Below are 23,877 nucleotides of genomic sequence, written 5' to 3'. Positions count from 1 at the left end.
GTTTTGTAGGACATGGTCAGAGCACAGGCAATAACCAAAATGTTTCCGAGGCCATAAGTGGATGGGTGAAGAAGCAAACACTATTTTGTATATGATGCTTCAGTGAATACTGTGAACAAAAGCAGGGCTTCATGGCAGAAATCTGCAACTAGAAACAGCAGCTTTATTCTGCCTTTAAGAATGTTGATCTTCAAGAAGCTCATTCAGGCTGTACTCAATAATCTGCTTTAACAAAGATACACATACACAAAGGAGCGAAATGTCCCTGAGACCTTGGATTTGTCTTGGCTTGAATATGCAACTGCATCTTCTCTACTGCTGCATGTTTCTTCTCATACATGGACAGTGCTTCCTCATGTAAAAAGCAGTCATATATCTGTATGTACAAGATGATTCACCATTATATGCACAGACGCATAGATTTTTAAAGAACAGGCAAGAGTATTAAGCTTTGGGTCCATACTGTAACTAAATGGGTCATTACAATTTTCTCCCCCATGAATCTTCCGTCTGGATGTTTCTCTCTCCAGTCAAGTCATATGATCAAAAATCTAAAGCGATCTGACCTCATTTTCCAGGCTTTGGAGACAAAATCTGAATTTTTACTCCGGCCGCATGGATATGGCTCATTGTGAGTGAAACACGAATCAGCAGGACCGTTTGGCTTAAGCACATGAGTGGACTGTCCCTCAATCACAGCTTAAAAATGCTCTTCCAGCATTATCAATCTTCATGTTCCTCAAGAGCCGCTGTTTCTACGGATTTACCTAATCCCTCTTAATGAATCAATTAACTGCCAGATAATTCAGCTGGAATGCTTTTTTTCCCCCCAAAATATATGCATGCAATTTACTTCTAATAAGCAGTTACGCATCATTTCAGAGACTGAAAGTGGAGCTAAATGTGCCTACTCATGAGAAATCAAGGGGGTGGAAATCAAACCTATGCTTGTTCTTAATACCACATTATGTAATGCAATAATATAACTAATCTCTAGTAAGAAGACAGTGAACAACAGAACAGTGAACAGTAATACAAACAGTATGAAACAGTAATATAATGATATATTTACATGTTTCTGGTCAAGTGCAATGAGGATATTTATTCAGACTAAGATCACTGCAGTCAGAGAGGTTGGCACAGTTGAGCTCATTGTTTTGTGATGAGGAAAAGCACGCCTTTGCAAAGCAGCCGAACGTGCAAACTGGATAAAGTTGCAGGGAAACTGCACTGGCTGTAATTGTGCTTGAATTTGTTACAGTTCTAAAGATACAAAGTGAATGCACGGGCTGATTTAAGGGGAAATCCACTGATCTTTCAAAATTTCTTATAATTTAGTTGTTGAGATGTAAAGAAAGTGATTAAGATTGATTTGATGTGAAATGGTTCACTTACAGACTCAGATTTCTTTACAGTGGTGGTGAAAGGAACCAGGAGTCATGATGTCTATAATGCAAATATAGGCATTTTATTCACTATCCAAAACCACCAGTGAACCCACATGTGTCTTCTGATTTTTTTCATGTAACATTTATGATGGTAAAATAATGGTCAATCTGAAAAAGGAAGTTTTCTTCTGGGACTATTTTGCTTTAGAACACTCTTCATGTATCCCTCCATCATGAATGGATTCAAATAATTTGATTAAAATACGTTTTAGACCAAAACTTTATCATAAAACTACTGTAAAACATTATCACAGACATCAGGCTTCATAACCTCTTCAGGTAATACTTTCTGTGAGGGAGCTTTTAGAGGGGGACGTCTGGTTCCTACCACCATCACTGTGAGCAATTCTGGCTCTAAGTTTCTCAAGAACAAACCACTCTGAATGACTTTGTTGACATGTTAACCATTTAATTATGCAGAATTTGTGAAATATCGGTGGAGTTACCCTCTACGGAACTTCAAAGAATTCACGTGCCGTGGAAAGCAGCTAGGCTGCACGCGCAGCGCCTCGCAGTGCTCGGTCAGCTATGTGTGCTGGAGTTGAGGCTGCACTCACCATCCTCTTTCTCGTCGAAGACCGGTCTCTTGGAGGAGCTGTTGGCGCCCATCCTCTTCTTCCACTTGCCCCAGTGAAACATTGATGCTCAGATGGCATTCCTCGCCTCGTGCGCGACTCGCTGTGCTTTGATGCCGCTACGCTCCGAGCGCGAGCATGTCGAGGATCACGCCCTTTCCAGCACTTTGGCTACTACGAGCGATAAAAAACCAACAACAACAACAAAAAGGAACACGGGAAGAGCTACGGGAAGAAGGGCGGAGCTAACTGGGAATGAAGTGCGGTGGCCGGTGCGTTTGTCTGCTCTCTCTTTGGCTGGGCTCTGGAGCTCGTGCTTAGCTCGCGCTGTGTGACGCGCGTGCAGCCTCTCTCTCTCTCTCTCTCTCTCTCACCCCCTGCTGCTGCTGGAGAGACTTTAACCCAGTTCATCCTCGTGCTTAGGCTGCACCACCCTGAGTCCACTGTAAGAGGAGTGGGGGGCGGCAGATCACTGCATCAAAACTCTTCATCAGCCTGCTTCACTTTCACACTTACGGGTGGATAAAGGTATTATGACACATCTTGCCGCAAACTTGTTTATTTCAGTTTCAGCCGCTGTTTACAGTGTCCTCTTTATAAATGGTGTAAAAGAAAATGAAAAATGGCGCTTCGAATTTGCGTGATTGAAATGAGCCCATCGGTTGCGCATGAATAAAATGCTATGTCAGCACAAATGCTCTTTAATGTGAAACTGACCGACACATTTGAATCAAGTTCATTCAAAGCAACATTTTTCAGTACATAGTACTGAAGTCCGGAGAGGCCAGGAGCCGTTGCTATAATTTTCAGGATTGTTATCTTGAGATAACGAGTTTATTATCTTGAGATCTGAAGATAACAACTTTGTCATCTTCAGATCGCAAGATAATTAACTCGTTATCTCAGAATAACAACTTTGTCATCTTCAGATCACAAGATAATCAACTCGTTGTCTGAAGATAACAACTTTGCCATCTTGAGGTCACAAGATAGTTAACCCGTTATCTCAAGATAACAACTTTGTCATCTTCAGATCACAAGATAAATAACTAATTATCTCAAGATAACTTTGTCATCTTGAGGTCACAAGATAGTTAACTCATGATCTCAAGTTAACAACTTTGTCATCTTCAGATCACAAGATAATCAACTCGTTATCTCCAGATAACAAATTTGTCATCTTCAAATCACTAGATAATTAACTCATTATCTCCAGATAACAACTTTGTCATCTTGAGATCACAAGATAATTAACTCATTATCTCAAGATAACAACTTTGTCTTCTTCAGATCGCAAAATAATTAACCTGTTATCTCAAGATAACAATCCTGAAAATTATAACTAACTCATGGCCTCTCCAGACTTCCGTAATATAGTAAAGTAGCTCACTGGAAAAAACATTTAGTGGGAAAGTGAATACAAAAATGGCTTTGTCATTCAGCACTCTGTGTCCCATTAATACCATATAGTGTTTTTTCAGCTACAGTCCTGGGGACCCACAGTCTTAAACAGTTTCAGGTAGTTTCTGCTTTAGCACATCTGATCCAAATTATAAGTTTATTATCATACTCTTCATGAGTTTGATTAGGTGTGCTAGAGCAGAGAAACTGTGCAGGGCTGGAGTTGAAAAGCCCGGTTATATAATACAGTTATAGTCCCATACTACACTACACTGTTAAAAAAGATAGTTCTTTAAGGGTTCTTTAGTAAAGAAAATGGTTCTTCATGGAATGATTTTCTTTACTAAAGAACCCTTGAAGAACCATCTTTTTTAGAGTGTAAAGTATGTTGGATTTACTCTATTGATCAAACATACTGTCATATTCCTAACAGTCTGTGTTATTTTACCTAAAGCTGTCCCATAATACCTAATTAACATACAATACATACTGTACACACATACTATACTATACATACTGTACTGCACTAATGAATGGGCATCTAATGCTGGTATACACTGTCAGAATAAAAGGTACAGTGCAGGTACATTTTTCATTTATCGCAGTACAAACAATATAAAAGTATCTGCAAAAGTACAGCAGTGATTTTAAGATCCACAGTTTGGTACATTTTTGGCTGAGAGTGTGCTATTTTTGACATACTGTTTAGAACGGTTGTAGCAGCTGCTGCATCATACTGCTTAATCCTTTCTCATAATACCCAGCACACCCTCTCATAATACCTCAATGAGCACAATTTTCAATTTTCCCGCAGTTAAAAAGCTTTTTGTCATTAACAAGACGTTTTAGAAGAACAACAGTTAGTCACGGTTAAACTATTTCATATACACTTCCCATGAAACTCATTTTCATATGACGTGGGAGAAATTATTGTTCGCCCGTTTAATTTCCGCAGGCTCGTTTCTCGCAAGCGAAAACCACGTGACCGTTTGCTCTTTTTGGCTCCTTCAGCACTCCGTAGTTTTTGTTTCATTTTCTTGAGGCGTCACCATAGTAACCGTTCACAACTTCACATCGGGCAGGAAACGTGGGCACGTTATGTGCGGTGGACACGAGAACATTTTTTAAAAATACACAGTTTAACTAAAATATTTTTCCGAAGTATGTTTAAAAGTTGAGATTTGAGCGTCGAAGCTGAATGAACAGCAGCTGATGAAGTAACAGTTAGCATCGCTGCATCAGCATCCAGCCCGAACTGAGTTAGTCCGGCTCACTAGCCGCTCATCAGTGCTTTGTTTCTGCTCTTCCAAACAACAGTTTCAAGTACACAGCATGGCAGCAGACAGCGTGCTAGTGGGCGCTTAGCAGCCATAATGATGTGGACAGATAACGCTATGTGAAAGCAGCCATGAGAGCCCTGGAAGAAGACATGAATGACCTCCACCTGAGTCTGGACTGTGGTGACAGTGCGGAAAAATCGCCCAGCAGAAAAAGCTCTCCGAGTCAACAAGAGGATCCTTCAAAGCAGCCCGGCGAAGATGTCACATCCCACACCCTTTATCTGAGCAGACAGAGCCTGAAGGACATACCCGACTATGCTTTAAAGTGCACTGAACTTAAGGTATGGCTTTGGTAATACTAAAAGATTGGGTTGTATTCAGCTACATACTTATTAACATGATAATGATGTTTCCACACCTTTGTTTGCTGGTGTCTAGGGTTTTTATATATATATATATATATATAGATATATATATAGATATATATATATATATATTAATCTTAACATAAACAGTATCTGTAGGACTATGTTGGTTTACCTGGTACTGCACTTTTTTTTCTTTCATCTTTATTTGCTGGCCAGAATTTATATCTTGAAGGCAACAGGATGCCCAGTCTTCCTGAAAATATGTTCACCAGCCTGCCAAATTTGCTTTGGCTGGACCTGAGAAATAACCAGCTCACTAGTATTCCTGCTAATATTGGTCAACACAGGTATAGTATACAACTGCTAAAATAACAAGCAATTTAGGATCCTTACCTGATTTAGTAATTATTAGAAAGGCCTCGAATGTCAGCTGATTTGTGTTTATGCTTTTACACCTTTCCTTTCAAACATGATTAGGCATCATGTTTTTATTTGCTTCTTTCAGATGCTTGAAAACTTTGCTGCTGGAGGGTAACCCTGTTACAGAACTTCCTGTAGAATTGGGTATGTGCTAAGATCAAGTAGTGCAATTATGTGTCAGTCTGTTTTACTAAGCCTTCCTAGAATTAAATATATTGTTTGGTGTTGTGTGTCTTTCATATAGTCCAGCATGCTAGGCGTCAGACCTGTAGTATATGTCTGCATATCTATACTTTCGAGCTAATTGCTGTTTAAAACAAATTGTTGGTTAACAGAAGTTTGTGGTCTAGCATTTAAATTAGAAATGGAGCAGTTCTCATGTTTGGGAACGAGGACCATGGTTCATATACAACAGACAGCTATTCTTGGCCAGGGAATCACACAGGGACACGACGAGGCACGACATACAGCTTTCACGCTTTTCATACAACAGTCAGCTTTAACTCTCTTGAATTATGAAGTGTAATTATACTGAAATGGGCAGTTATCAATGCAATAAGCCACAAGCGGCCAAACATTACAGTAATTTTTCCACCATTAAGGCATGTGACAATAAAATGATGATAAAATACACAAATGTTCAATAAATAACATTATTAATAATAATGACAACAATATATAATGTTGCAGAATTCCTAGTAGTTGCAACTTGTTGAGAATGGTGGTTCACCGGTATGAAAATCACCAGCTAATCTGTTACAGAGGAGCTGTTGCCTTGATCTCTGTCCACTCCTGCTTCCATGGTTATATCTCTCTGGTCCCTCACCGTCTGACAAATCCTGAAGAGCGTTCAGTGAATAGGCAATAAAGTTGTAATGGTCATATTGTATAACTCATAATACAAGACTTCTCCCTGAGTAAGCTAACTCCTTTGAATAATTGTGAAACTTGTAAGATCCTTGTTACTTGTTTAGAATTCAGCTCTTGTTCCTTCCTCCTCATCTTTTCCTGCAGGTAATGTGATCACGCTGAGAGCTCTAAGTCTGAGGAACTGTCCTGTCTCCTTCCCGCCACAGGACGTCCTGCAGCAGGGTCTTGCTCACATCCTGCAGTTCCTGCGGCGCAAAGCCGTGGCTCAGCGGCCCCTCAGCGTGCACAGCACCCTGCCAGCGTGCCGGCCAAGTGAAGGTGAGTAGTTCCATACCTGTGTGCGTATGTGTGTACACGTGTTTGCATCTAAACGTGTGTGTGTTGTCCCTTACCATCTGTGGCTTTGCATAAAAAGGACGGCCTGCCTCAAAAATAGCTCCTTGCCCTGGTTCTGCTTCAGTGGTGTGACTTCTGTTCCCTTGGAGACGGCGCGTGCGGCTCGGCCAGCTTTGGTGCAGCGCGACCCTGTAATATTTTTAGCTAGATGAAAATGATCGATAACCCCTGGCACTCCCTCCATCCCTCTGCGGGTTGATGTTATCTGCTGGTAATCTGGCGCACAAGTGGTAAACATGTCCCTAAACTAATTATATGTTGCAGAGGAAAGATGCTGGGGTCACAGTTTGTTTCTACATCCTAGGCCAGTTCAAACGAGGGGTACTGCTGTAGCTGTATAGAAAATGATCGATTTGCTGCTGTGCAAATTCTTGGCAACCTCAGTGGGAAGGCTTTAAGCTTCTATCTTTTTATATTGGATTGCTATGTGTCACGCCGCTTTCTGGTTCAATGGATGTTCATTCTAGTGCTGCTAGAATTACAGTTTACAATAGATCGCCTTTCACCTCACGTTTTAGCAGCTGGAGTCAAGCATAGCTATTTGGTGACCTGAGAGGTCAAATCAAGCCAGTCTCGTCTCTGTGGCTGCATACATTTACATATTGATTCTCATTTCTGCTCACTTCCAGCATCAGACATGCCTGCTGTGGAGAGGCTGCCACTGTCGGAGGTGCTCCAGGCCAGCATGGACCTGTGCGAGGAGGCCGATGACAGCGAGCTTCACCGCTTCAAGGAGCTCCAGCAGAGAATGATCCAGATGGAGAGGGCAGATTTAGGCTACCTCACGCCTGAAATTCAGTCGCCACGCCATCTAAGAGCAGCAGGGGGCGACAGATCTCATCCCTTGTCCACCAGGAGGTAACTGAAATGGGGTTGAAAAGTTCACCAGATGACAGGCCATTGATTTAAAGTGGCAGACTGAACAAACGTGCTAACATGGCTAACGGTGACTGGAAGCAAGCCACCAGTTTCCATGATGTCATTTGTGTAATGTGTACTGGTGGCTGTTCACCTTCATTTATTATTAGCAACATTAGCTGTTTGTGACTGAACTGTTCTTTTAATCAGCAGGGGGAAGAAACTCTGGTGTTTTGAAGAGAATTGTTATAATGAAAATTACAATATGTTTTGTAACGGTTTTCTTATAGGACTCAAGAGATGGGAAGAATGTTCCCGGCGCTTCTTCCATCTGATGCGCAGTGCTGGAAGAGATCAGAGGAAAGGAGACTGGCAGCCATGAAAGAGTTGAAGGAAAAACAAGCCTTGTTAGAACAAAGAAGGAAGTAAGTTTGGAGGCTCTGCTTCATTTTAATGGAAAGCATCTATATGCTGGATAATGATTATGAGGAGTATGTTACACAAGAAAGGTTTCTTTGCTTTTCATCGCAAATTCAGGGTCATACAATACAAACTAAGTAGAATTGAGTCATGCTCTTAGCTCAGCAGCGTGACTGACAAATGAGAGCTGATTGCAGTCTAGTAGGGCGTTTACCTCAAGCCCTTGATGTATCTCACTCTGGCAGGCAGAGCTTTTAGCTAATAGCACAGATGCAGGGAGGGATTTGATCTTACGTGATGAATCTGATGCTGCAGTTTCAGAAAGCAGGGCTGTATAATGTCAAATGTGATGAGGTACAAGCAAGGGAAGGAGCAGCCTAGTGGTATGAAGTATGTAAAGAAATGTTGTAGCAACTTAAAAACTGCATTTCAAGTAGAGGTGGGCGATATGACAGAAATATAACATCATGATCCTTGCAGTAATTTTCATGATATTGGAACAGACAAAAAAGAACCAGCACAAGTGCCACATTTAAAAATACTATGAATACATGATTTATGTTCAAATTTCACATCCTGTGCTGCACTGATTCCAAATAAACAAATAATGCTCTCCTTGTAATGAAACATGCAGTTCGTCAGTGTTCTTTAAGTACTGACAAGATCCATGATATGCTTAGTAAAGCGTGTTATGTAATTTATCACAATAACAATAAATACTGTCATATTGCCCAGCCTTAATTGCAAGCCTCATAAATACATGAAAAACAAAAATGTAACACGTGTATATCCATATGCATTTAAATAACTGCACTATGCTTCTCACTTCTGGGATCTGTGTGCATGTCAGAGATGAGGAGCTGTTGCGGGAGTGGAGAAACCAGGCCAGAATCATGCAGGAGAGGAAGATACTGGAACAGAAGCAGGACAGGAGAGAGAGGCTGCAGAGAGACGAGGTAGAGCCACATTCTGCTATCTCCTCTAAAAGCCTCTACATGTCATTAGAGAAGGACATGCATCCCAATACATCAAACAGACAAGTGACTCTTCTCTCATAGCCCTGTATTTTTAGTACATGTAATAAAGAAGTTACTGCAGTGCCCCTTTTGTTGTTTTTTTAATAACCTCTGAGAAATATAATGTCGCAGCACTCATCCTCCAAGCTCAGACTCTCCCAGTCTCAGGCAGCCACAGGCCAAGCTAGCAAGAGCTCTCTCTGTCCCCAGTGAACAGAGTCAGTTCTCCTACAGCAGCCAATAACAGACCCCTGTCCAACTGGTAATCTCAGTCTCTCACACAGATGTACACAATGCTTCTGTAACAAAGAGAAACCCTTCATTTCAAGCCACAAAAACACATCGTCACAACATACACGATTGCACGTGGGCAGGCACTGAATAACCACTTGCATAAAACATCTTGAGTATTTGTCTTAAGTGCCTACGGGATACAAAGCTGTGAATTTAACATGGTAACTGTCAAAAACTGAAGTGCCAAAATTTAAAAAATTTAAACTAAAAAGATTTTTTTTTACTTTTCAATTAAAAGGTTCCCTGAAGAGATTTTATTAAGCTCACTTAAGCTAAAGGTAAAACTTAGAGATGCCAAGATGTTTCATGTCAGTGACCACTGAACCTAAAACTGAACTGTCAACTTCAACTTATTTACTTATAAACCTGAAAAAAAAATGTAAACAAAATCAGGCTTTTGCCGTTAGCTGTAGGGTCCTGCATGAGTTTATGCCTTTGCTATTAACTGTCGAACAGAGAACAATGTTGGTAATTTCAATTGCAGGATTCTTGAACTTTCCTGTATTGGATGTGAATCGAGTGAGGTGATCTTGGAATAAGATGATACCTTGTTACCAGATTTTTTCATCTGCTACCCTTTGCTACAACCCTCCTCAAGCAAACTAACTTAAGTTTGTTAACTGCCAGTGAACGAGCTCACTAGTTAGCACTTTGGGTATTTTATGGGCTATACCATTTTCAGTTTTATTTAATTTAATATTCCCTTCCTGTTATCCTTCCTTCATATTTTTTTTTTTGGTGTCCAATAACACACAGATGAAAAAGGTCAAATCCCACATTGCTTGATTGATTTGCCATTTATGATAAATGTCTAGCCAGAAAACTAAACTTTATCAAATGTTATCAGTGTTCTCATGATGTGTTGGCCAAATTCCAACATCACTGTTTGCCCAATGGATTACAAACTCCTGCATTAGCCACTAACAGTGACTCCCGGATGAATGTCAGTTTACCTCCATAATCTGATGTCTCACACAGAGACAGTGCGGCTTCTGCCAAAGAAAAGATGTTGGGTGTCAGTGTATACCAGAGTGTCTGCTGTCATGGGGTTTGTTTACGTTGCCAATCACCATGCGGTCTGAAACGCCCACACAGCCCTGATCAAGCAGAGCAGTTTTATTAGCTTCAAACTCTATCTGAATTCTAGAATTGTGATCAATGATCAAGTCATGTGTGAGTTTTTTAATATTTGCAATTGAGTTGACAGCCCCTTCAATTATTAGCAGCCAAACCACATGTCAGAGGAAACATTATTACACAGAACCTCAATGGATTCTCACAGTTGTGGGCCATGTAGCCAAATTATTCCTTCTTTATGGTGTTGTATATAACATCCTGAATTCTACTGACATAATGATTCTTTTCTATCTCCAACTGTTTGTCTAGAATATCAAAAATACCCCATATAGTGCTGATGCCTCCTACAGTGAGAGAGACGGTGTTGAAGCCCTGTCCCACGAGTTACACAGTGATGCCCTGAACGCCCTACAGAGACCACAGAGGTCATCCAGTGACCACAAAGAAACAGACGAGGCCAGGTACACAAAGTTAATGGCTGTCCCTCGATGATTAAACAGAGATAAGAAAATGAGTTGAAACATACTGCCCTCTAGTGGTCAAGATTGTGAATTACAAATATGTTTGTATTGTCAGGTTGGTTCCCATTCAATTTGTCGTTTTATCGCTAAAAATAAATTTACCTGGAAATGAACTGAAATTAGCATATTCACGTAATGAAAGCATACATGACATAACATTGAATATTGAACTAAAAACTGTACATTCAGTAAAGAGTTTTCATCTGTTATGTGGTGTATGTCCTAAGAGCGGCGCGTGACCGAGATCTGGAGCAGCGCATCAGAAATCATGTTCAAATGATGCAAGAGAGACGCAGGAGGCCTCGAGGACCCCCTGGGGAGGAGGAGGCCCAGGCAGCGGCTCAGGAGATCGAGGAGGTGAGAACCACAGCTGGGATACATAGATCTGTGAGGTGTCTGATCAATTCTAATGTATGCAGAGAGGAAAAAAAGCACTGATAGGATTTATTAGTTAGAAGAAGAGCTGAGCAAAAAAAAGAAAATATGAACACTGGAATGTATGTGCATATGCATATAGAAATGCCTTTTTTCTATTATTTGAACCTCAAAATTGTGCATTGTTTTTGGTAATGATGACATTGTTTGGCAGTGGTGTGCATTTGAAGAGCTTCTTATTTTCTCTCTGTCAGGTAAAACAGTTGCAGCTGGAGCTTGCAGAAAGGAGACGGCAACGAGATCTGGAGTATCGATTCACCGCCTTCACTGGGGAGAGCTTTTCAGGATTGTACAATAAATAACAGGCCTCTAGCTCTCCTGCCACCTGGACAGGATTTAGTATTACATCACAAAGCAATCTGTTATTGTGGTATGTTTGGATTTGCGAATTTGAGTTTGAATTATGAAACTGTTTGCATATTGTCAATCGTCTATGACCCACTCAACATTCATAAAAGATGTTTTTCTATTTGACCACAGTGTGGCGCGTTTTCCATTATTATCCATGGTCCTCTCCAAGCCCAGGGAATAAAGCCATGCTTTAGGAGGCAGCCATTTTAAGATTGGGGCCTACTTAGGTTGTTAATGTTAAAACAACTTAGCATTTTCTTATGTGTGATCAAATGCACTGTTTAACCCTCTCAAGAGGAGAGATTAAAATCTGCTCTAGTCTTTCATGTTTCATGTATGAATGAGGTTATCTTGCCCCTACACATAACTAAAGTCGTGGCGTCTTTTACTAGGGGCAGGACAGTTCAGTAGCCAGCAACAATTTGTTAACTTTTGCGCTTTTAAGCCCTCACGACCTAATTTGTTGGTCTCTTCAACTCCCTATGCGTACATACCTGTTACGATTTTTATACAACTAATACAACTCTTTTAAAGTCATTTTAATTGTGCCCCCTGTTAATCCTATAATATAGTATAAGACTGTATGTTACACTAGTTGTTATATTGTCTATTATAAGCCACGTTAAAGTATATGTTGAAAGCCGTGCAGTGCTATCTTGTGGTCAAAATGCCTTGATGTCAATCACTGCGGGAAGTGGGACCCGCTTGCGAGTGGAAGCAGAGCAGCTCAAAGGCGGTGGGAACTGCACGGTGTAAACATGTGCAAAAAAATGCTGGGTGGAAATCGGGCTGCCAGAATGTGAATAGAAGCGGAGAGTCGGCGTTTTCACTTCTCTTCTCTCGCCTTTCTTTGTGATGTCACTGCTGCTGGATGTGCTGTAATTGCCCCGGTGGGGCTGATGGCGTCATTCCGTGCCCCTGTGTAGCCTCCCGTGCTTTGCTGGGAGAAGGGGAGCAGGAGCTGAGGCCGACGCGAGCGCCTCCGGCGGCCGAGATCGAGCAACGCCAAGCCGGACAAGCCGGACACCTCGACTCGGAGAGCATGGAGGCCGTGGCGGAGGAGCTGCGGGCCGGCTCCCGGATTCCGGTGACCATCGATCAAATAGTCAACGACACGCTGGTGGTGACGCTCACTTACCGGGAGAGGAACTACACGGGCATTTTGCTCGATTGCAACAAAAAGTGAGTTACGGTTTCTGGAGCAATGTTTTAAACGCTTGCAGCAGAAAAAAAAGCGCTAACGTTAGCTAGCATCGAAGGCCCAGTTGCTAGGCTAACTTGGCTAACGTTAGCCAGCAAGAAGAGGCCAGGCAGAGACAAGCAGGCCTTTCATTTATACAAAGCCAGAAGAGGATTCACAGATTACAAACGCATAATTTTGTAAGAACATACACGTACTGTGTGGACACCAGTATATCTGTGTATATCAACGAAAAATTTTATTTTTTATTTTGTCAGGACCGTTTTATCTTTCAAATAAGCACTGAGTACCTCCCAGCTAAGGTTTAGTGCTCTCCAGTTAGCCACTTATCCTTTCTACTGCAGAAAAATTGAGCCATATAACATTATTCTTATATTGAGATACTGTTTCTTGTGTCTGTGTACAAGTAGAATAATTTAAATAAATGCACACGAGGTCATTTGTATTGTAGTAAAATGTAATTATTCTCATGTGAAGGACAATCTCTCATTGTTGTAGCTTGTTGTTGCTAACAGAAATTGTTCTCAGTCAAAGGTGCTGGATTAATAACTTAGCCATGTTAGCAGTGCTATGGTTTATACAATTCGTTTGTTTTTTCCATTAATATCCTGGTGTTTTCCTTTTTTTAAACCGTCTTTTCGCAGGCAACATCCTTCTAGATACATATGTGTAGCAAGCTGCCTCTGGTCTCACCCACTTTCTTTCTTTTTATTAGACTATTAATCAAAAGCTTCTAGTTACATAACAGACAAGAAGTGTCCATTAGCAAATCATATCAGTGCTGTCAACAACGCAGGTTTACTTAGACGGTGCCATTACTTATGCATTATATTAAATTGGCTGAACTTGCTGTAAAGGCCTTTTTTCTTACAGACAAAGACAGGTGGGGTGTTACTGATCAAATCACTGTCATTGACATTTATTGAACTAGTTGTGAGAGATATCCAAGTAGACTGTATGATACAGGATGTTCTACAGTGTTCAGAATGGCTGTCACGCAGACTAGCTGTGTTACAGTTGAAGTACAGTGCATTTTAATAACCACTGTGTGTATTTATAGTGGTGCTACATAAGAATCTCACCAGCCTTTCACACACAGAGTCAACATAAGGGAAAGATGTTCAGTGCTTTTCCTTGAAAACTCTTATGAAGATTTAAAATACATTTGAAGGATAAAATAAAATAAAATGTCTTGTTTTCTACTATTAGAAGTATTAAATGTAGAGACGTCCAGGCATATTTTAATGGATTGGGCATCAGCTTAAATAAGCCTAAACGGATTGAAAGATTCCTAAAACTTGTTATTTCGCACATTAAACTAAACCACAGCAGTCCAACAACCAAAACTGTCCATCTGACAGTGGTCCTATTTTCAGTTGGTGACCACTGATAAAGGGCTACTGGACAGCAAAACTGCTAACTATGTTAAACACACTGAAAAGGCCAAGCAAGGATCATATAATCTTGATGCACACAGCCATGCTTTTTTGATCAGTTTTAATAAAAAACATTTATACATTAATATAGTTGAGACTATGTATGCTTTTGTGTGGTGGTATTATTCTTGACATATTGAGGTCGTATAAAGGTATTAGAAAGCGTTTAGATGCATTTGAAAAATTGTGCAGCAGCCCTGTCTCTAGGTGAAATGGTTTTTGTCTCATATTGCCTCAATTTTTCTGTGCTGGTAATCTGAAGTTGTCAGATGCTGGATTCTTTAAGTCTTAAAATACCCTATCATTTTGTCTTCCCCATTGTTATGTCATTATTTGTCATTTCCTGTATCTTGATAACTGATTGCAATGCCTTGTCTGTAACATGGTTGAGTGGTGCTGAGTCACTGGCCTTCAAGTGCTCTGCTTTCATAAGTGGCCAAGACTTATACTATTTGTGCAATTTCCTAGCACTACCCTCCTCTTTCTAGTTGGCATATGTTAACTTTCCTCAAATAACTTTGTTTATTCAGTACATAACAAATACAGTAGAATCCATCCCTGATGGCTTAACGCCTCATAAAAGCAGGAAACATAAGGTGAAAGCAGGTAGAGTAGCATATGGCCTATTTGTTTAGTCAAAGGCCTATAATAATTATACCAATTGCTGTTTATATCTAGAGACTCATAGGACAGGCTTCCCTCTTATCAAATTTCTCCAAGGGCTGTCTGTGCGGGAGGGGAGACTGTCTTATAGGGTTTAATTAATAATCCCCATACAATCAAATATCAAGCAGGGTGTGAAAACAACCAAATCTCCTGGCTCTCTCCCTGCATCCCTGGTGGTTGATGGGATTGTTTTTGTTCAGCGAGGGCGGGGGGAGTGTGTTCTGTGGCAGGCCTGTTGGCCTCTTTGTCTGCTGTCTCTGACAGAGCCTAGCCATGCAGTTTGCTACCTTGGCTACAGCCGCCCTTCAGTGACTATGACAAAATTGTCTGAGCTCCTGCCCTACGCATGTCAGTGCTGTGCTTCACAAAGATAGCACGTAAATTTAATTTTGGACTGCGGTAAAGCACATACACTTGAGGTCAGCCTTCTGTTTAACAAAGACAATGGTCTATTTTGTCATAGTTCCGTAAGCTTCATTCCTGTCCTCTGTAAAGACTCAGTGACTTTTGCAGGCATTAGTATAGAATTAAGAACTTCACTGTGAAATCATGTTTAAAATGAGATTTTCCTTTAGAGCACAGTTCTCACAATACAGTTTCATGGTCATACTAGTCATATTCATGGCCTTAGATGTGCCTAAAGATGAACTTGGTTCAGTTGCAGCTCATTGTGTGCTTTTAGACTTGCTCTGCCAGTGCTATCAAACCAAGATCAAAGTTGCCGGTGGTGGTGCTTTACCTGGAATTTCATTTCCAGGGAGCACCAAAATGGTCCCACTGCATTGCAAGCCAGTGCTTGAGAGTAGGTCATCACTGATGCCACACAAAGGAAGTTAAAAGCCCTGTAATTATTCCTAATAGCGCTGGCTCAAGCAGGAGAGCTCAGCATAAAGAAATTAGTGCTCATCTCTGCAAAGGCTAATGTGCATGTCTGAAAACATTTAAAAAATCTGTTTAATGTATTTAGCCGTAATGGCTAATCTGTGTCTAAATGGCTTCATGCTCATTTTCACTCGTCTGATGTTTCTTCAAAAACTATTCTGTGTCCTCATAGGCTTTCTTTTTTGCTCTGTGTAGGACTGGTTTGTTCTGCCTGCCAGATGTTGTAGGAAAGTCAGAGGAGCCATTCATATCCAAACAGGAGTGTGAAATCCTGAACGAGGAGCCGTGTTCCAAACCTCCCATTCAGTCAGCACAACGGCCAAAGGATGAGAACACAGAGCCTGAAAAGCCCCCTTGCACCCCTATTCCCATACCAGTGCTGCCAGGCCAGGCTACATACCCACCATATTTTGAGGGTGCTCCTTTTCCTCAGCCCTTGTGGGTGCGTCACACATACAGCCAGTGGGTGCCCCAGCCTCCGCCCAGGCCCATCAAAAGGAAAAAGAGGCGGTCTCGGGAGCCCGGGCGTATGACCATGAGCACCATTAGACTGCGACCTAGGCAGGTGCTGTGCGAGAAGTGCAAAAACACGCTAACCAGTGATGAGGACAGCAAAGACGGTTCCACGGTGGCCAAGCCGTCCAGGAAAGAAAACGCACCGCAGGGGGAGGAACATACCAAGGAAGCCCTGCCCAAAGGCCAAAAGAAAGAAGATGGCGACACTACAAAGGAATCCAAAAGGCGAGAGGACACGTCAGGCTATGAGAGCAAGAGGTTCAGAAAAGATAGGAAGGAGGAAGACAAGTTCCCAGGTAGTGACGTAGTGCCACACAGCCCAGTGATAAAGATCTCTTACAGCACTCCGCAAGGGAAAGGTGAGGTCATGAAAATCCCGTCCAGAGTGCATGGCTCAGTAAAACCATTCTGCCCAAAGCAGCTGATGCAGAATGGGGAGCACGACAGCAACCGTGAGCCCAAGAAAGATCTGCGACCCCCACTGGACTCAATTAGAACTGGCCTCACGGTGTCAATCCCCAAGCTTAAACTCCCAAAGCTTTCTGAACAGGACATCCCTTCACCCAAGATCCGGTTAAGGTCCCGTGGTGATGGAGAGGAGCGCGTGTCTGTGTATGAGGCTGAGTTAGTGGGGGACCCACGACGTAGGAGTCCCAGGGTTCCAGGACCGGCCTTGCCCAAGGACTCCACTGAGGAGAAGAACCCCCTGGAGCTGTGGTCAGGCAGCTCGGGAGAGGAAGGTGAGCGGCATGGTGACCTCACCCTGCTTATTAACTTCCGCAAGCGCAAGGCCGACTCCTCCAGCCTGTCTGTATGCAGCAGCGATAGCCTGGACGAGTCAAAGTCCTTCAGCTCGGATGGCACGTCACCCGAGCTGTGTGACTTGGCACCTGGTGATGTCTCGTCGTCCTCCTCAACGCGTGAGGGCCAAGGCAAGACTGTGCCGCCTCTGACGGTGCGCCTGCATACGCGCAGCATGAGCAAGTGCGTGACCGAGGAGGGCCATGCAGTGACCGTGGGAGATGTAGTATGGGGAAAGATCCACGGCTTCCCCTGGTGGCCGGCGCGTGTCCTAAGCATTAGTGGAAGCCGGAGGGATGAGGGCGAGGTGGATGCTCCCTGGCCTGAGGCCAAGGTGTCCTGGTTCGGCTCTCCCACCACCTCGCAGTTATCTGTGGCCAAGCTCTCACCCTTCCGTGAGTTCTTCAGACTGCGCTTCAACCGCAAGAAGAAAGGGATGTACCGCCGTGCCATCATTGAGGCGGCCAAAGCGGTGGGCCACATGAGCTCCGAGATTGCTTCCCTGCTCTCACACTGCGAGACATAGGTGAGATTTCTTTTTTTTTTTTTTCTTTAAACCAGTGACTCCCACCCCTGATCCTAGTGTACTCCTACCCTGCACATTTTGTTCTCTTTGCACACCTGATCTAAAAGAGCAGCTCATTAAAGTGGTGATTTGAAAAAAAAAATTGCATTGATCCTCATACTGTAAATGTGCATATTTGGGGTTCAAAGTTTTTAGTTTTTTTTTAGTTTTGTGTTAGATCTGTTTGCTCCAGCTAACAAATAATGAAAGCTAACAGCTGCCATTTTAGAGTTGTGCAAACTATATGCTTAAATCATCATCCACTTTACTTACAGAGTGTTGTTATAGACTTGCTTATTTGATTTCTGACACCATATGACATACTGTTGTATTTATAAAAATAGTCAAAAGTAAGTTGTACCTGTCTAAAGCAGTAATGGCAGCTATGCTGAAGCCTGAAAGTCTTTGCACGTTTGTCTAAGTGTTTGTGATTATTTAAAGGTGATGTAGCAATCTGGACTAACATGAACTCAGACTGTAAGTAACTACATGGTGGCAGGTGAGTGATTACTAAAAGAAGCCTGGCTCAGCCATTCAGTCAAGGGTTAGTGGTTAGTGTGTTTTTCTCACGAAATACTGCCGTTACAAATTTTGCCATGAGCATTTTTAGTGCTGCTTGCCAGCCCACACCACTGACTTGTTGTTAAATTCTGTCTGCTGGCGCACATGCAAGCGCCAGCATGTCAGAAATTGCTTTGTGGTGTTGGTCGTAGGTATTGGTATCCCCAGAGGTGATACCGATACTGCTTTTAAGTGACAGTATCGGCGCCAATACCAATATGGTAGCGGTGACTGTGCAGCAACAGGGCATTATGCTACAAAAGGCTAGTGTACAAAAGACTGATGTTACATCAGCTTACGATGGCAATTCACTCAGGAGGAACCTGAACCTGAGAGATGAATGCACTTAACATAATTCCCCAGTGCCGCTTTATGTAGTTTGATAAATAATAAATGAACCTGATAGCATAATGTTATCATAAGCTCTATATACTTAATAATAATAATAATAATAAATATTATTAGAATGTGTCTTATTACATAGCACCTTTCCAAAGCTCAAGGTTGCTTTACAGAGTATCTGAAAATAGGCCCACAAAAAAAGCAACTATGAAACACAAAAGTATCAGTATATGTACAGTAGTAACAAAAATAGCAAAGCAAAACAAATTTTCATAGATCATGTGGAAAAAAGCAATGTAAAGACAAAGACAATACAAATGAAAAAAATAAAATAAACAGGACAGAAATGAGAATACAACATAGAGCGTGGCTATGAAGTTGAGTTTTTGAAGTTTTTAGTTCAGTTTTAAAAGAGGAAATGCAGATGAGCAGTCACAAATGTGTCGGAGCAAGGAATTCCAGAGCTTAGGGGTCATAACACTAAAGGACCTGCAACCCCAAAAAGGGAGTCTAACCTAGAGGACAACTGACAGAGCCCAGAGCCAGAAGACCTGAGTTTATACCATGGGATATACAGATGAAAGAGCTAAGTTCACTATGGAGGTGCCAGACCATGTAGTGCCTTAAAAGTAATGAGTGACTTATATGCAATACGTGATAAAGTAAATGGGCAGCCAGTGTAACTGGTATAAGACAGCAGTGATATGTTCTGCAGGTTTGGTGTGGGCCAGTGTTTCAGCGTCTTTTAATGTGAGCAGGGGCGAACAGATCTCATTGTGTCGATTTGACAATATTATTAATTTACAAAAGATTTTTTTAGACAGCATTTGATTTTACATATAACATTCACAAAGCAGCTGGATTCATTCATACATAACCCCATCTTGTAAAATCTAGGAAACATTTCTGACATTTAATCTCATCGATTAAATGAGTCACTGCACTTCAATCAAACATGACAGGAAAACAAGAATTTTGTTTTTTAAATAGTATGATAAATCTTGCTTAATATGATCAGGGACACAAACTAGCCAGGTTAAAAAGGGCACTTTAATTTCAGGTTGACTTTCAAGCATTGAAACTCTAAAATGTGCAGGGCAGAAGTACTCTGTGGCTGGAAATCACTGCTTTAGACGTTCGTCCTCACCACACTGTTCTTATCTTCCTTTCATGCTTCGTTTTACTGATTACTATCAGACAGTTTCGTCTTCTAGCATTACAATGCCATAACCACTTTTTATTAAATACATAGAATTTGAATCCGTTTAAGTATGCCATAGAAATGTTTTATAACTTCATTCTTCTGTTTATGGGCCTGCTACTGTTGTGTTTGTCATGTTGCTAATATTCATTGAAGTCCAGAACCTGGTGATGTTAAATATAAGCTCACAGTAACGCTTTGTTCCCACTGTGGCTGTTTGGTCTGCAGTGTTTTTCCTCACACCATTTTTAGTTGGATCTTGAAAAGTATGTGGGCTTTGAGGGGGGGATGTCATTCTGCAATTTCAGCTGTTCAGGCAGATGATATCATAGAGTTCTTCCCCCTTACCCCCCACAATGTGCTGATGTTACTCATTTTTTTGGTTACGCTACCTCAGAGTGGAAAAGCTAGACAGGTCTGTTTAATACGGTGGAGCTAATATCAACATTGTGGGTCTGTGTTAGTAGCCATATATGGAAATATCAGACTTGCAGATGGTTTTGTATACAGATGATGTATTATAGCAGTATTATAACCACATAAAACTGCTCAGACATTAATATAAATATGCTAGAAAGTATTATACAAAATAACACATAAATATGCATTCACAATGAATGTTTATGTAGTGTATTTCCAGAATATGATAGTTAAACTGTCACTCTCAGAACAGAATCTCCAAAATGTAACTTTTTAGGAAAAGGAAAAGATTGATTAAAATGGTCTTACATGAACATGCATTCAATTTAAACAAAGTAATTTTGAACCATTTCTGTTGGTCCGTTTCTTGTGAAGTATTCACATTTGGTAAAGTAACAACTGGTGATTTCAGATAATCCAAAAAAAGAAAACCTGAAGAAAAAGAAAGACGTTACGAGGTATTAATATCAGTCATGATATATAAAACACTGTGAATACCATCCAAGCATCCTGTAAACTGCCCAGAGCCTGCTTGTTAACTGATTTTTGTGTTTTGTCTCAGGAGTGGAGGTCAAAGGCTGAAGCCTGGCTGGGATTCAGGAGCCCGCGCTCCCCTCCTGTGATTCCCTCCCGGGATGGAGAGCACTTGCGGTTGCCACGGATATTATGAGGGAAGGTGCTTTGTTTTTTTTTTCCTCTCTCTCTCCTCCTCCTCCTTCCCCTCCTCTAACCCAATCACCTGGAAGGAGAAAATGGCCTCCCTGCGTGGAGCTCTCTGAGCTTGAGGGAGTGAAAGGAGCAGGCAGGTACACCTGGGGAAACTCCACCTGTCTTTCTGTCTTACGTTATTTTTTTCTGTTTTAGTGGAATGAGTAGCTTGACACTAAATCCGAATGTATTTATTGCCAGCGAAGCACAGGCAAACCTCGCTACAGTCTCGTACGATCCCACTGCTGCTGTTTTCTGTGAGTGAAGGGTTCCTGCCTGTCAGTGGAGTGACTAGCTAATGAATTCACCATGGAGACCATCAGCCAGCCTGTTCTAGTGGCATTCTCCTCGTCCACTTGGGCAGGAAAAGAACAAAGTGCAAACTGACAAACACCCGTATGATACTAAATGACATGTCTTATTCTAAGGTCTCTTTCCTCTTTCTTTCAAAAGCTGAAAATGTGAAACTCCTTTTGTATTCTCTGCATCTAGAGATCGCTGTGTAGGTCTTAAAACATGCAGTACAGCATCATTCATAGTTATGTTCTCACCCGAAGAATGGATTTCTCTAAACGGTCCCTGTTCTCTTGAAGAAACGTAACTTCTCCATTTGTTTCCTTTATTTTCCACTTTTATTATGATATTGTTTCAATGTTCTTGGTCTGAGGGCCTTTTGGAACTGTGTCATGGACTGTTTGAGATCCACAGAGTTTCATATGTACTTGCTTTAATTATTTAATGTGTCATGTAAAGAAAAGCACTTTATCTGTACCTTCGGTGGCCTGCTGGACACTTGTAGATCGAGCACTAATTTAGAGGGTTTTTTTTTCTTTTTTTTCCTTTCTGGTTTTGAACAGCGGGCGACCTCTCTACAGCCCTCTGACTCTGACCACCACACCCGGCGCCTTGAAAGTGACTTTTTTTTCTATTATACTTGGACATGGACAAGAAAACGAGCCGCTTTCAGGAACTAGTTGTGTACACTGTATTATTGCATCTAGTCAGGTTTGTCAACCTACATTCATTCTCCTGTCCGCCTCCGCCGCCACCACCTCCCTCCTCATAAAAACTTTCCACTGGAGAAATGGACGGAAGTGTAAACTCCTATGCATCACGTCTTTATTAAAGCTTTAAAAAAAAAAATACAAAAAAAGGCACCGTGCTGGAAGGGTACTATGAATTTAACACCAGTGTCCTCTGTTGAGCAGCAAGCAGGATTGAAATAGCTGCTCTGCTGTGTGATATTGCTGCAGGTTTGTTCACTTGTTTTTATTTTTTTTTATTATTATTATTATTTCTTAAAAGTGCAGTCAGAAGAGAGTCACCCTAGTCAGCAATTGACCTTTAGGGCCTTGAAAATTTAAAGAGGCACTTCTGTGGTGTGAGGGAGTGAGCGAGGGAGGGAGGGAGGAAAGGAGGTGGGGGAAGGGGAGCCAAACCCAAGCAGAGGTGTATTTTAAGCTCACTTCTAAGCGCAAAGCCTCTCACCACTGCCTTTCAGTGGTACATTCTCTTCCTTTTTATGGATTACATGTTTTTTTCCCCCATCTCCTTCCCAACATGTTTTTGACGGAGGACAGACCGTAGGGCTGGGATGAAGCATTGCGTGTGTGCGTGTGTATGTGTAGGTGTGTCTGAGTGCGTGTGTGTGCGCCAGTACAACAACTTGTGGTTACTGTCCTCTGATCAGTGGACTTTTTTACATGGTGTACATAAAATAAAATATACAAGCAATACACTTGCTTGCTGGCTTGTTCTTTACCAGTTGGGAAAGCATCCTGTATTTGTCCCTTATAAATTAACTGACAGACTCAAATGCAAGTTTTCTGTCGATTATCTGAAGTTTTCTGAATAATTTAGTTGTTGAGATGTAAACAAAGTCCTTCAGGGTGGTTTGATGTGAAATGGTGCATAGCAGAGAACAGTGTTGTTGATGGGAACCAGTGGTCATGATGTCTCCAACACAAATATAGCCATTTTAGCTAGTATCTGAAATGACCAGTGAACCTACACGTGTCTCCTGAGCCTATATAATGTTGATTTTTAAAAGTTTTCTTTGGTGACTGTTTTGCCTGAACATCCTGCGTGTACCTGCTATGAATGTACTTAATGTTAGACCAAAAGCTTATTTCAAAACTGTTGTAGCATAATGTCTCGGGCATCAGGCAGCATATTTCGTTCAGTAACTTTTATATGTAGCTTTAAGAGGCATTAAATGCTTAAAATGTCTGATTACTCTCACCACTGCTGTAAACAATTCTCAGGTGGTAAATTTTGCTGGAACGGTGCATTCAACATCAATCCACTCTGAATGACTGTTTACATCTTAAAGCAACACTATGTAGGAAGTATGTAATTGCACGCAATGTATGGAAGAACATTTTGTAATGTCGGTTGTGCTGCAGATCCCAACAATCAGGTGCATCTGACTTTTATGAGTGTGTTGAAAGAGTATCCGAAGAGAACTCAGCCAAAACTTGAAGGGCCTGTTTTCCAAGGATGTGAGTGATCTGCTGTCATCATATTCATTAATATAATGCTGATTTTGTATTTGAGACCTAAACATCAGGCCAGACCTTCTTTTTGAGCCTGTGCGTGTGACGTCAATAGGTAAAGACATGACAATATGAAGCTATGGCGTGTTCCAGTACCTTTGACTTTTAAATGGTTATCATAGGCTTTACAGGGTGACACGCAGTTTTAACTAAAAATATTACATAGTACTGATTTAACCCTTTTAATAAGATATTTTGAAAAATTGGTGGAATTCCCATTTAAGGACCTCCATCAGACATCAGTAGTAATATTCCACAAACTTACGGTCTTTCTTGAACAGCTACAACGCAGT

General features: G+C 41.5%; 3 protein-coding genes across 9 annotated transcripts in view; 2 read left to right on the top strand and 1 right to left on the bottom strand.

The window, feature by feature from the left end:
- LOC118810649 (serine/threonine-protein kinase 32C-like) overlaps window positions 1–2,568 on the bottom strand; it is a 112,018-nt gene extending 109,450 nt beyond the window's left edge. Inside the window, exon 1 of the mRNA XM_036574590.1 lies at window positions 2,006–2,568. Coding sequence (XP_036430483.1) covers window positions 2,006–2,087 — 82 coding nt within the window. The 5' untranslated portion in view covers window positions 2,088–2,568. The remainder of the gene's footprint in view (window positions 1–2,005) is intronic.
- A 1,941-nt stretch (window positions 2,569–4,509) lies between these two features.
- Window positions 4,510–11,853, top strand: LOC118810650 (leucine-rich repeat-containing protein 27-like). Its single transcript, XM_036574592.1, has 11 exons — window positions 4,510–5,045; window positions 5,289–5,419; window positions 5,578–5,636; window positions 6,507–6,680; window positions 7,045–7,047; window positions 7,388–7,616; window positions 7,907–8,041; window positions 8,887–8,992; window positions 10,733–10,884; window positions 11,172–11,301; window positions 11,574–11,853. The coding sequence occupies exons 1-11, from the start codon at window positions 4,833–4,835 to the stop codon at window positions 11,679–11,681; spliced, it is 1,440 nt and encodes a 479-aa protein (XP_036430485.1). The 5' UTR covers window positions 4,510–4,832; the 3' UTR covers window positions 11,682–11,853.
- Window positions 11,854–12,430: 577 nt separating this feature from the next.
- On the top strand, window positions 12,431–22,765 carry pwwp2b (PWWP domain containing 2B). 7 transcript variants are annotated; one of them, XR_005007436.1, is made up of 5 exons: window positions 12,431–12,912; window positions 16,111–17,758; window positions 18,239–18,296; window positions 20,734–20,779; window positions 20,884–22,765. XR_005007436.1 is itself a non-coding variant. In XM_036574589.1 (4 exons), the coding sequence occupies exons 1-2, from the start codon at window positions 12,602–12,604 to the stop codon at window positions 17,756–17,758; spliced, it is 1,959 nt and encodes a 652-aa protein (XP_036430482.1). In that variant the 5' UTR covers window positions 12,431–12,601; the 3' UTR covers window positions 20,734–20,779; window positions 20,884–22,765. The 7 variants fall into 7 exon arrangements, 4 of the variants coding, with proteins under 4 accessions (XP_036430482.1, XP_036430480.1, XP_036430481.1 ...); XR_005007435.1 differs by lacking the exon at window positions 20,734–20,779; XR_005007434.1 differs by having other exon boundaries at window positions 18,239–20,779.
- Window positions 22,766–23,877: the final 1,112 nt, after the last annotated feature.

The sequence above is a fragment of the Colossoma macropomum genome, unplaced genomic scaffold, assembly GCF_904425465.1.
Source record: "Colossoma macropomum unplaced genomic scaffold, Colossoma_macropomum, whole genome shotgun sequence".
In the NCBI taxonomy this organism is placed as follows: domain Eukaryota; kingdom Metazoa; phylum Chordata; class Actinopteri; order Characiformes; family Serrasalmidae; genus Colossoma; species Colossoma macropomum.
The sequence above is the reverse complement of the archived record's forward strand: the minus strand, read 5'-3'. Positions and strand labels throughout refer to the sequence as shown.